The sequence below is a fragment of the Sus scrofa genome, chromosome X, assembly GCF_054392235.1.
Source record: "Sus scrofa isolate SSC_HxYL_T2T_F1_AM1 chromosome X, Sscrofa_HxYL_maternal_Yorkshire_Landrace_v2.0, whole genome shotgun sequence".
In the NCBI taxonomy this organism is placed as follows: Eukaryota; Metazoa; Chordata; class Mammalia; order Artiodactyla; family Suidae; genus Sus; species Sus scrofa.
This window is the reverse complement of record NC_139401.1, coordinates 134440433-134453468: the sequence shown is the minus strand read 5'-3', so window position 1 is coordinate 134453468 and position 13036 is coordinate 134440433. Positions and strand designations below refer to the sequence as shown.

The window sequence follows — 13036 nt, the reverse complement described above, 5'->3', positions numbered from 1 at the left end:
CAGTTAAGGATTCAGCCCTGTCCTTGCTGTGGCTCAAGGTGGAGCCCTGGCCCAGGAATTTCTGCAGGCAGGAAAGAAAACAAAGGATCAAATCTCTAATGACTCTATTTTGCACTCTTTGTATCATAGCTAAGAAATCTTTGCAAAACTCAAGTTCAAGCCACTTCTGGAGTTCCCATGTGGCACAGCAGGTTAAGGATCCAGCACTGTCGCTGCAGGAACTGGAGTTGTTGCTGTGGCACGGGTTCGATCTCCAGCCTGGGAACTTCCACACGCCATGGATGCAGCCAAAAAAAAAAAAAAAAAAAAAGAGCCAACCACTTCTGCTTGTCAAAAAAGTTATGAAAATGGAAAGGCAAAGCCACAGTCTCAGAGATAATATTAGCAAAACGTATCTGACAAAGGCCTTATATCTAGAACCCTTACAATTAAATAATAAGACAACCCAATTAGCAACATGGGCAAAAGAGTTGAACAGACAGGTCACCCTGGAAGATACGTGAGAGGCTGGCAAGGACATAAAAATTGCTCGATGGTATTAATTACCGGGGAAATCAAAACCACGACGAGATGCTGCTCCGTGCCCACCAGGATGGCTGGAATCAAAAAGATGGACAAAGAACAGGGTTGGGGGCACATGGGAAAGCAGACCCCTCGCACACCGCTGTGGGGATGCAGCGCGGTGCCGCTGCTTTGGAAAAGTTTCGTAGTTCCACCACCACCCAGCAATTCCACTCCCGGCTGCGTAAGGAAAACATCAGTCCACACCAAAACTTGCACACGCATGTTCATAGCAGCTTTATTTGTGACTGTGGGGATGGGGGGGGGGCAGAAAGGAGGGAGCACCCGCAGCACTGGTTGGTTTTTGGGGGGACGGACCTGTGTTCATCAGCTTCACTGCTGGGATAGCTTTACAGGTGCACACATGACAAAAACGCATCCAATTGTCCACTTTAAAGATAACACAGTTGCTTGTATGCCTATTCTTCTTCTCTAAGGCTGTCAAAAAAGATGAAGAATCAGGAAGCTTCAAATCCTGGCGGCCCCTGCGTGTGAAGTCACAGACACAAGGGGGGGGGGAGGTGCTGGCATGAGAGGAAAGCAGCTAAGTACCAAGGCAAGTGGGGGTTCCTGGGGGTGTCAGCGGGGGCTGCTCATGTCAGTGCATCGTGCCTGGCGGACGGCTGCCGTCCCTTCCCGCAGGTCGATACCCTACGAGCATCAGAACCGTCCAGATGCCTCTAGAAGTCATCATTTGCATCCACTTCTTCACTTCCTTGATCTTAGAATCATTCTTTTATGTTTAAAAAAATTGTTCCTCTTCAGGAACCAGCCAGAGACCAAACTTCTCCGCCTGGCGTCTGGCTCTCCACAAGCTGGTTCTGATGACCTCTTAGCCCAGGACTGCCCTCCAGAAAGCCTCCTGCCCTCCTGGGCTTCCCGAACACACCCCCACCTCCCCGTCCTTCCCACCAGCCCGCCGGAAGCCCCCTGACCTCAACTTCCTGGCTCGAGAGCTCACATGCTACTTAATTCCACACACAACTTTGTCACACACACACCAAGCCTGTCACACTTTGCTCCCTAACAAGGCACAGACTCAGCATCGCACGTCCCCCAGGCTGGGTGGTGGTGGCGGTGGGGTGGGGATTGAAGAGGTGGGGTCCCCGCCTGTTCTGAACGGTTCACAGGGAGTCACCGCTGGTACCCTGCTGTCCCCAGCATGTCTTTGTTTAAGGTGCCTGGCGGCCTTGCAAAGCAAGGCAGAGCAAGTTTTGCAGACAGTCGAAGCGAAGGTTCTAAGACACCGCTCATGCTGCGCTTTGCAGGGGACTGATGTTGCCCTCTGCCCTCCTGGTCTTGGAGCCGCAGTGTCCCCGTGGCCTTGGGTTCCTGCCTTCCCTTTGCAAGCAGCCAAGGGGCGCCCAGACCTGCTGTCTAGGGTTCCCACCTCCATCTGAGACCGTTCACCTCACCGCTAGCAGCTAATTGAACCCGTCGGGAGAGGCCGTCTCCGCCAGAGGGCCCCGTTCGAAGCCAACACCCGAACTGTCCTTATCTGTTTGCATCCAAAGGCAATGCGTTCCCTCAGGACAGTGTACCAGTGCCGTGAAGATACGGCCACAGCGCTTAAACAGCTCTTAAAGAGCATCCAAAGTTTCAAAGGGCAAATGATGCACTCAGGGTGGCCAGCGTCTCACCGCCCAGAGGTGTGAGGCTGGCTTCCAGGGACAGCGCTGGAGGCGGGGAGCCTGGAAAGCGGGCGGGAAGTCCGAAATAGTTTCAGTTTTTGCACTCCAGGTGTCCGCCACAGAGCAAGTGTGGGCCACCATGCAGGTCTCCAGCCAGTCAGCTGGGACCCCGATTTCAAGGCACCATAAGGCAAGCATCCTCTCCGGATGCTCTCTGGCTGATTCCAGGCAATACCCGTTCAGTTCCTGTGGCACACGTGACCGATGACCGGTTCTAAAGGAAAACAATACTTCACATGGCATCAGAGTCAACGTCTAATGGAGAGGAGTGAGATTAGACCGCGAATGGACAACCAAACGATGCAGGACTATCATAAATGAGTTAGGGAGTTTCCTAGTAGCTCAACGGGTTAAGGACCTGGTGGTGTCACTGCTATGGCTCTAGTCCCTGCTGTGGCACAGGTCTCACTCCTGGCTGGGAAGTTCCACATGCTGCTCGTGAGGCCAAAAAAATTGACTTGGCTCATCCAGTAGAACCAATGGGAGGACGCTATGCTGGGGACAGCCAAGTCTTTTTCATTAAAATCTGGCTACTGCCTGGCCCGTCATCACGCAGTCACTCACTTACTCCAGCAATAGAAATGCACAGCAGAGCGCACGGAACCACGGCCTTCCCCGGCCCATTATGTAACGACAGTTGCCCCAATCCTGGGCAGGCTGGGGCTGAAGAAAAACCAGACTGGAGCCCAAGCAAAGGGCCTCAGGCCACTGGCCCTGGCCCTGCGTGGGGATCCATCCTGCCACCCTCGCAAAGATGGCCTGCACCTCACATAAACACGCGCTTCCCGGCAACCTTGCCACGGAATCCAAAGACACCATCCTAACATGAGGTCAGGGTGGACTGCGGTCTAGACCTTGAGTTCAGTGTGCTAAGGGAGCAACACTCATTTTGCAAGGATTCACGACGTGCCAAGCACTGGGCTCAGAGCAGAACACGACACACAGAGCAGAAGGAGGCTATGAGATGAGAGCAGGTTACAACTCTAGAACTTTCCGTAAGCCACAAGTGTGTAACTGTAATACATCTAAATAAAGCATCTACATCTATATACAGATTTCATACGCTCATCTCTATGCATCTCTCTCTCACGTCTGGAGTTGTCCTAGCAGCTGTGTTTCCAGGCTGTCCCATGCTTCCTGGGGGTCTCTGACCCTCCCTGGTCCAACAGGGAGTGTGCACGCTTCTCAGAGGCTCAGCGCGGGGCCTCTGGCAAACACCCCCTTGCCTGCCCTGGGGTGGGGGGGAGCCCAGCCCAGCCCAGCCCGTGTGTGACAGAGCCGGGGCCCCCAGAAAATCAGAAAAGGGCCCGAAGGAGGTGGCGAGCCAACCAGGGCGCTGGGCTGAGGACAGCATGGGGCAGAACTCCTGGCCCCAGCTCTAGCGACAGCCTCGGACTTGCCAGCCCACACCTCCCCCGCCTGAGGCCTTCCCAGAGGGGTGGAGGGGTTCTCGTTTAAGGAGTGAGTCCCTGACACTCCCACATGGCAAAAACCTCTGTCTTGGACGCGTGCATCACTCTGAACGCAAACACATTGAAGCCGCGGAACCTCAAAGAGTTTGAGGAATGTCCCATGAAAGCGAGCGGGGGAGGGGAGCCACTACCAGGCTCTGTGCAAATTCCTAATCCGTCCTGCTTTCCTCCAGGGGCGGCCGCTGGAGGGAAGCAGCTAAGCGGGAAGCTTTAGGCACTGAGGGCGGGGAGCAGGGGCGAGGCCGGCGTGGCCTCCGCGGGCCGGGTCTGAAGGCAGCGGGTGGGCGGGGAGGAGGCCAAAGGCGGCAGGGCCCTGCGGGGGACGAGAGCGGAAGGGCCCCTGTCTGGGGGAGGAGAAGCTGACGGTGCCCAGGGCCCGCCATCCCCCGGGATCCCCTGAGCTCTGCGAGGATGGGGCCCGGGTGCTGCTCCTCCGAGAAGCAGAGGGGGGCGCCGCCGGGAGGCCCAAGGACCGAAGGCCTGCGAGGAGGACGGGCCGCGGCTCAGCGACAGCAGGGCGGCCTGCGCCTTCCCTCTCGGGCTGGCGATGCTGCGGGAGCGGGAGCAGGAGCCAGATGCCCGAGCCCTTTCCCATTCCGCTTCTGGATGACTTTTAGGGGACGGCGCCGTCAAGCCAAGCCGGCAGCGGAGCCCCGACGTTGAATTCTCTCAAGTCAAGGACTAAAGTGCTTTCAGTGTCTTCTCCCTGGAAACGCTAACAAGTCTGGGGCGACGCGAAGACCCCACGAGGGGAGGGGGCCCGCTCCTCCCTCCCTCAAGGCACCGCTCCCTCCCGCCCACGGCCCCACTGGCAGCAGCTCCACGGCGGGGGCAATCCCGCCCGCGCGCAGCCCCGGAGCCGCCCCCGGCGCCGTCTCTGGGCCTTGGCGGCCGCATCGACGACCACGGGGAGGGGCGGGAGGCGCCTCACTTGGGACCGGGCCTCCCGCGCGACACCCCGGCCGCCGGCGCCGGGGGCGGCGTCTGGCCGCGCTTCTCGTCCTCGGGGCGGGGCTCCGCGGCGGCTCCCCGGTCGGACGGGCCGGCCGCCTCCGGGAGCTTCTTGGAGCCGCGCGCTTTGGGGTTCCCCTGGGAGGCCTTGTCGCCGCGGTCGCGCCGGCGCTCCAGGAGGACCGAGCCGCTGCGGAAGGCCCTCCCGCAGTCGCCCCGTTCGTGGGGCCTCTCCTCGCTGTGCACCGCCTGGTGCTTGAAGAGGTTGGACCGGCGGCTGAAGGTCTTGCCGCACTCGCTGCACTCGTAGGGCTTCTCGCCGCTGTGCACCCGCCGGTGCTGGCTGAGGCCCGAGCGCCCCCGGAAGGCCTTCCCGCACTCCTTGCACTCAAAGGGCCGCTCCCCGCTGTGGATGCGCTGGTGGTGGATGAGCTGGGAGATGCCCTTGAAGGCCTTCGGGCACTGGCTGCAGGTGTAGGGCTTCTCGCCGCTGTGGGTGCGCTGGTGCTCGATGAGGTTGGAGCTCCTGCTGAAGGCCTTGCCGCACTCGCCGCAGGCGTAGGGCCGCTCGCCGCTGTGGATGCGCTGGTGCTCCAGGAGCGCGAAGCTGCGCCGGAAGAGCTTCCCGCACTCGCCGCAGGCGAACGGCTTCTCGCCGCTGTGGATGATCTGGTGCTTGATGAGGTTGGAGCTGCGCGTGAAGGTCTTGCCGCACTCGCCGCAGGCGTAGGGCTTCTCGCCGCTGTGGATGCGCTGGTGCTCCAGGAGCGCGAAGCTGCGCCGGAAGAGCTTCCCGCACTCGCCGCACTCGTAGGGCTTCTCGCCGCTGTGGATGATCCGGTGCTTGATGAGGTTGGAGCTCCGGCTGAAGGACTTCCCGCACTGCTGACACAGGAACCGCTTCTCGGCGCCTTTGGAGCCCTGCTGCCTTGGAACCGGATCCTGCCTACCGCCGCGGCCGCTTGCCTGCGGCTCTCTGCCCGCCCCCGAGTGGCTGCTCCGGCCTTTCTCTCTGGGGTCGCCACCCCTGCCCGCACCTGTCTGTGGACGAGAGGTATGTTTCCACCGGTGCTCAGGTGCTTCCTGCGGCCGCCGGGCCACCTGGCCCTTGCTGCCACCCTGACCGTCGGCCCCCGCCAGGTCTTTGGGGCCATCTTTCAGCTGTGAGGTCGTCTTGCTCTTGGTCTTGTCACCTGTAAAGACAGAGAGCACCAACCAGTGTCACGCCCTCCCTGGGTCTCTAGTTGGGTTTGTCCTTCACCCTCACCCTCGCTCCAAGGCCGAGAAGAGCTGAATCGGGAGCGGAGGACCGCGCAGAAGCAGCAAGATGACTGTCAGCAGAAGGCGGGCAAGGGGAAGGGGGCGGCCATGAGTTGGACATAGCAGAGCTGGCATGAGACGGGCACTCCATGGGAGAGGTGAACCTGGCACGAAAGAGCATGTCCCACCCGAGGTGGCCATGCCACCCTCCCGTGGGGCACCGCCACTCACCTGCCTGCATCCCCGCGGCGGCCCCCATCCTGTGGCTGGCCACCCAGGGCCCCTCCCCGCGCTCTAGCTGGGAGACCAGGTGAGGCTTGGAGAATGAAAACCCTGTCCGTGGAAATGAAGCAGGTTAGTCACCCCAGCCTGAGTGTCTCCAGGAAGGGAGAGTGACGAACTCTCTAGAAAGTGCCTCTGGGAAGGTCCAGAGCAAGGGCAGAATCGCTCTAAGGAAGCAGGCGCTCTGGGCGTACTGGGGCCAGGCGCGCACAGCGAGTCTTAAGTGGGTGGTGATTCGGCCAAGAGGGGAAGGATGTGATTATTCGGCCCGCAGGGTTGGGGGATATGGGGGATCGGTGCGGAGCCCCGGAAGGGCAGAGCCGAAGGGCTGCCTGCGTCCCGAAAGCCAAAGCCCCTGTTTCACCATCAAATCGAGCAGATGCCTCTGTTCCTTACGCCAGACTCCACGGAGGCATCCCAGACTCCCCTGGGAAGCCCAGGTGAGGGTGAGAAACAACCGCGGGGAAGAGGCCAGTCTCCCTCCGTGGGCCTGGATGACTAGTGAGATCTCTGGCGTCTAAAAGAAGAAGTGGAACAAATGGGTGACGTGCAACCCCGAAGGCAGGGGGTGCGGCGTGGAGGCTGTCCCTGCGCTCTCCTGACCTCTCCCACGCGGGGAACCAGGCCCCGGGCCTCGGCAAGGAACAGATGCGTCTAAACTCTGTAACGTGAAACGAATGTAAAAGGCAACCTTGCTAACAATAAAATTAAGTATAAATCAGTGCATGTAAATATTCGAGGACAATTTGCATCTATCTTTTGGGTAGAAGAGGTCTCGTTAAAGTGTGATTTTATACGCAAAATAAATTGACGGGGGCCGTGCATCTACCTAAAACACACGCCCAAACCATTCAGCTAACACCTGGGCTAAAGCGGAGCGTCATGATGGGGCAATGCATTTATTCTTGGACTCACAGTAGCCAACAAGCAAAGAAACTCAGAGAAACCGGGTTCAGAGACAGAGAGGGGGCCTGGCTGTGTTCGGGGTCCTTACCCAGCGACACCAAGTGGCGGTAGTTTTCCAGCATCACTTGCTTGTAGAGCATCCTTTGTCTGAGATCCAGAAGCTTCCATTCTGTCTTGGTGAAGTACACGGACACGTCCTCAAAAGATACTGGCACCTAAAACGAGCCATTCCCGAGGCTACAGGGGAATTCGCCCCTGTGGGTCCTGGGATGAGCTGGCAGGGACTAAGCATGGGGTGGGGGGCGGGGGGCTGAGAGCTCAGCAAGGGCGGCGGCTGCTGGGAGAGGTGCCGGGCGAGGGGCCCCCGCAGTCGGGGCCCCACTCACCTTGGGTCTGGCCGTCAGGAGCATGGCTGCCATCGCTGGGGCGCCGGGCTGCTGCGGAGAGAGGACGGGGCCCGTGTGAGCTGCGCACCCGCGCTGGGCCGGGCCTCAGCCGGAAAGGCCCCCTTCACAGCCGGTGGGGGACAGGACCTCAGCATCTCTCTTTTGGGGATGCAATTCAACTTGTAGCACTTTCCCAAACAGCTTCTGTCCTCTCTCCTCACCAGATAGGACTCCGTCTCTCCTCGTGCGAGATCTGCCTGGCTGGGCTTTGGGGGAGTCTATTTCTTCTTCTTCTTTTTTTTTCTTTTTAGGGCCACACCCGTGGCATATGGAGGTTCCCAGGCTAGGGGTCCCCTTGGAGCTGTAGCCGCCAACCTACACCACAGCCACAGCAACACCAGGTCCTTAACCCACTGAGCGAGGCCAGGGATTGAACCCGCAACCTCATGGCTGCCAGTTGGGTTTGTAACCAGTTTCTTCTTGTTCTCATTTCCTTCTTCTCTCAGCCCTCTTCCCACGCGGCCAGCACCCTGACGCCCCTCCAAGGTCAGACGTCTCAAAGAAAAAGTCCAACACACACACCACCTTCCCCGGTAAACAGACTTGTTCTCAAGGCAAGAGAGCGAGCGAGCTTGTGGGATGCATAGCAGAGGGCCCCACGATCGCTGGGGGAGCAGGCTGCTGTCTGGCGGGGTAGGGTTCTGGCTGCGGGCTGGGGTGGGTGAAGAGAAAGCAGGCCAAGGGCACGGCCTGCATCGGGCCCTCGGGCTGGCTCCTTGCTCCGCGTACCTGGTGCTGAAAACCGCAAGTGGGGATGGGGGGCGCAGCGGAGCAGCCGGGCAGGGGCGGGGGGTGGGGGAGGGGGTGGGGAGCAGGCCCCCCAGCTTGTTTGTGTCCCAGGAGCATTTAAATCGCCTCCAAGGGAGTTCCCGTCGTGGCTCAGCGGTAATGAACCCGCATCCTCAATCCATGAGGATGTGGGTTCGATCCCTGGCCTCACTTAGTGGGTTAAGGATCCAGTGTTGCCATGAGTTTCGGTGTAGGTGGAAGACGTGGCTCGGATTCGGTGTTGCTGTGGCTGTGGTGTAGGCCGGCAGCTGCAACTCAGATGCGGCCCCTCGCCTGGGAACTTCCATATGCTGCGGGTGCGGCCCTAAAAAGACAAAAACAACAACAACAACAACAAAAAAAACAAAAAAAACCCCCAAAACAAACAAACCCCACTGGACCAGACCAGAGTAAATAAATAAAGGTGTGTCTGATGAAGTTTATGCTCTTAAGAGAAAGAGAGAGAGAGAATCCCCTCAGGTCCGAAAGACACCAAAACCATCAAGGGAAAGGCTGATGGGAGGCGGGGCATCCACGCGATGTCAGGACGTGTCCCCCATTTAACTGCTGGTCACACGAGTGCAAGCAAACCCAGTGGCGCCACAGAGGGTCTGCTCTTGCTGAAGCTGCACCTGATTCTAAGGCAGCCTTGGGACCTGGTGTCCAGTTTACAGAGGACCTTGGGGACAGAGGGACCAGTTAAAGACACCACGAGGAAGCAGCCATCCTTTTTTTTTTTTTTTTTTTTTTTTTTTTTTTTGTCTTTTTGCCTTTTCTAGGGCCGCTCCCATGGCATATGAAGGTTCCCAGGCTACGGGTCGAATCGGAGCTGTAGCCGTCAGCCTACGCCAGAGCCACAGCAACGTGGGATCCAAGCCTCGTCTGCAACCTACACCAGAGCTCACGGCTATGCCGGATCCTTAACCCACTGAGCGAGGCCAGGGACCGAACCAGCAACCTCATGGTTCCTAGTCAGATTCGTTAACCACTGAGCCACGACAGGAACTCCACAAGAGTCCTTTTCAAGAGACGCACATGGAATCATTTGGGGAGAGAATGGCGTGCGAAGTTACTTTAAAATATTTCAACAAAACCAAAAGAAAGCGAGAGGGAGGGAGGGAGAGAGAAACAAGCAAATAAGGCAAGCTGGCGCTGGAGGCCACTGTCCCCGCTGGGAGGTGGGCCCTGGGCTTCGTAGACCACTCTCCCTGCTGGGCTGTTTGCTGGGCAGCGTTCACAATTAAAAGGGAGAATAGTCTGGTGGTTTCTCAGTAAGTAAACAGTTATCCTCTGACCCAGCAATTCCGTTCCTGGGTATGTGCTCAAAAGAATTGAAAACAGGTGTTCATACAGACACTTGTCCAGCCCGAATGTGGAAACAAGCCAAGGGGCCATCGATGGAAGAATGGGCTCTCCAAACCATCGGCTCTACGCACGACGGAATATTATTTGGCCGCGAAGAGGAATGCACTACTGACCCACGCCACACGTGGATGATGCTGGAGACGTGATGCTAAGTGAAAAAAGCCAGACATGCGAAGGGCCACAAGAGCTTTCTTGACCTAGATTTCAAGTTATGACTAAAACCCCCTTTTTTTTCAGGGCTTCTCAGTTCACTGAGCTCCTACCCTGCCTCCCTCCCTTATGAGGCTCCGTCATTCCAGACCCGCCCCCACCTTTGGAGCTGAAACAAAGAGTTCTGCCTGCCCTCTTTGCAGGCAGTCACTGTCCTGTGGCTCACCATCAAAACAAACAAACAAACAAACAAACAAAAATCTTTAAATCTTATGAGGCCTAAGATATGACCAGAGAGAGGGCAGATGGGTGGGTGCCCGGGGCTGGGACTGGGTGTGGGGGCTGCGTGACTGCTCCACGAAGACGGCGTTTCTTTTTGGGGTGATAAAAATATTTTGGAAATAGACAGTGGTGATGGTTGCACAGCGTTGCAAGGATACCTAATGTCACTTGTTTCCCTGGGACACACTGACAGTCACTGGGGGACCCACACAAGCTGAAGGGATAGGGGAGAATTCGGATAATAACAAGGGTTTTCAGACCACCATCAGATTGTTCTGGAACACATCACAAGCCTATTTGTTCCCTATCACGACTGCACTGCCAGGTCACCATCCATTTTGAAAAACACAGAGAAGAAACACACCAGGGACAGGGTTCGACGTAGCCAGAGACCAGACTGAAGTTTTGCAGCCCAAGGTGCGTGGGAGGTGCCAGCAGGCAGGGCAGCCACACACAGCGGTGTCCGGCCTGGAGAGCCAGTGCCCCGCGCAGCGGGATTCGAAATCGCGGAGAGAGACGCAGCACCCCTGGGTGGCAATGGCCACCGTCCCGAGCAGGAACTTTAGGAAAGACACAGAAGGAGCCTGCGAACCGGACAGCGGCTTTTTCTGAGACTCTTTGATGTCGCGGGGCCTCCAGAGCGGAGGCGGAGCTGAAGGATGATTCTAGGCCCCCGGGCTCAGGTTTCCCCAAGACAGGACGTCGGGCACGCAGAGGCCCTCAGCTAGTGGCAAGTGAGGGAAGAAGCTGGGGAGGCCCCGGAACCCGACAGAGGTGCACCCGACAGAGGAACAGACCCCCAGCCCGCGTTGCGGGGCGTCCTGGCGGGAGGGGGGCAGCGGGACAGGGAGGCGATGCTGCCAACCCAAACGAAGCATGGCCCCCAAGGGGAGAAGCAGCCAGTGGGCTTCAGCGCTGATGCCTTTGGAAGACCACGAGATGGGGCTATTTCCCCAGAAAAAGAAAACAAACAAACAAACACCCGCAGGACAGGCATCAGTAGGGCCCCTCAGACCGATCGGGAACTGGGGAGGGACACGGACACGCGGGGCCACTAGGGGTGGGCTCCTTCCTTCCTGGTGCAACTTCCTCTGCGGTTTGGCAACTCAAGACCCCAGATGCCTCCTTCCGGGCAGCCTTCCTCGAGAGCTGTGTCACCTGCCACCTGTCTGGTGGAAAGGCCCGAGGCCCCGGGGCCTGGGGAGCCCAGCCGCAGCTCAGAGCCCAGCTCTGGCCTGGGAGCTGCCCCCGCTCAGCCCAGAGTTGTCCGTGCTGCCTGCCCCCACCAAGCCCTCTGACGAGCAACCCTGCCACCCGCGTCTCCAGGCCCTGCCTGGGGCGGGGGTGGGGGAGGGCGCAGGGCTGACCTGGACAGAAAGAGGCCACCTCCTGGTGGACTTCTTCCCTGTTCGCAGCCCTTGTTCAGCTGCCCGTCTCACTCAGTGCAGCCCAGGCGGTCCTAGCTGACCTTGGCCTCCTCTGCTCCCCTGCTGTGGCCACACGGGCCTCCCAGCTCTTCCTCCCGCACACCAGGCCACCCCTGCACCGGCACGGGCTGTTCCTTCTGCCCGCAGCGCTCTCTCACCTCCTTCAAGTTGTGAGAAACGTGGCCTTCTAGCCACGGCGCTGAAACCCGTAGCGCCTCCCCCCCCCTCCCCAAGCTCTATCTCCTTCCCCTCGCGGGCACTTGGCCCCAGCTCACATACTCTACAATTCTGAATTGAAAACGTCTGCTGTTTACTGCGCGTCCTGCCACTCGAACTGGAGCCGGAGCCGGGTTTTGCCGTTTTGTGCCCAGACAGTGTACCTCCAGTGCCAGGAGCAGCCTGGCCCACAGGGGTGCTGGCACCTACCTGTTGGACTGGCGGGCTGTCAGAGCCCGCGCTGCAGCGCAGCCCCACACACCTCCCGGCTCCGCTCAGCAGAACCTCTCTCGCCCTTGGGTCCTTCCATCCGGCCCTTGGCACCCTCTTCTAGTACCTTCTCCTGGCGTGCTGGTCCCCGCGGACACCCTGCATCACCAAGGGACACAACCCCCACCCCTGAGCCCCGCAGGGGCACGTCTAGGACCCTCAGGGCCCGTTCCTGCAGGCGGTTCGCCGGGCGGCCCTGGGCAGGGGTGCCGCGACCTCACGCAGAGGCGCAAGATCCAAACTTACCAGGCGGCTTGGCGACAGGATGCTCTCTTGCCAGCCCCAGAATCAGCGGCGCACCGCAGTCAGGAGAGAAACTGGGAAACGCGGGGCTGCCTTTCCCCGGCGCCCAGGAAGGGGGCAGCCCCGAGGGCCGGTCAGCCGCGCTCCCCGCTCGCCACCGCGTCCCCCGCCACCTGCCGAGACGGGGATCGGGGAGGGGGGGCCTCGGGGCTGTCCGTCCCTCCTCCCGACCCCCGCCCCGGCCCCCCGTCAGGCCCGAGGCCAAGGCTGCCGCCTCCGAGAAGCCCTCCGGGGCGGCGCCCCAGAGAGGCGGCGGGGCTCCCAGCCGGCTCTCGACCTCGCTCCCGGGCGCCGCGGGGGAGGCACCTTCTGCGCCGCCGCCCGTCCGTCCAGCGCCCGACGAGCGGGCCGGGGCGCGGGCGGGGCCGGGGCGGCGGCGGCGTGGGAACGGGGCGCGGGGTGGGGGGGGCACGGAGCATGCGCGGCGCGACGAGAGGGAGGCCCGGCCCCCGCGCCCCGCCTGGCGCGCCCCACGGGGGTTCTGGCCTGGCTCCCTGCGAACCCCGGGGCGCTTCCGCTTTCGGTCTGGGCTGCATCTAGGGCTCCGGGTCTCGGGGGTCAGTGCACCGCTCTCCCCCAAGGGGACAGGGGAGGGGCAGGGTTGCCCGCGCACCTCCCATGGGTCAGACTCTGGGCTTTACGTCCAGTCCATCCGTTCATCGCCCATCCACCTGGGACCCGCAGGA

At 60.0% G+C, this 13036-nt stretch overlaps 1 protein-coding gene across 6 annotated transcripts; it reads right to left on the bottom strand.

Moving 5' to 3' along the window:
• Positions 1-774: 774 nt before the first annotated feature.
• Positions 775-12745, bottom strand: ZFP92 (ZFP92 zinc finger protein). 6 transcript variants are annotated; one of them, XM_085007431.1, is made up of 6 exons: positions 12294-12744; positions 11988-12146; positions 7510-7560; positions 7212-7338; positions 6167-6268; positions 775-5868 (listed from the first exon to the last, which is right to left on the bottom strand). In XM_085007431.1, the coding sequence occupies exons 3-6, from the start codon at positions 7540-7542 to the stop codon at positions 4652-4654; spliced, it is 1479 nt and encodes a 492-aa protein (XP_084863557.1). In that variant the 5' UTR covers positions 7543-7560; positions 11988-12146; positions 12294-12744; the 3' UTR covers positions 775-4651. The 6 variants fall into 6 exon arrangements, with proteins under 6 accessions (XP_084863557.1, XP_005674044.1, XP_005674046.1 ...); XM_005673987.4 differs by lacking the exon at positions 11988-12146; XM_005673989.4 differs by lacking the exons at positions 6167-6268; positions 11988-12146 and having other exon boundaries at positions 12294-12745.
• Between the last annotated feature and the right edge of the window lie 291 nt (positions 12746-13036).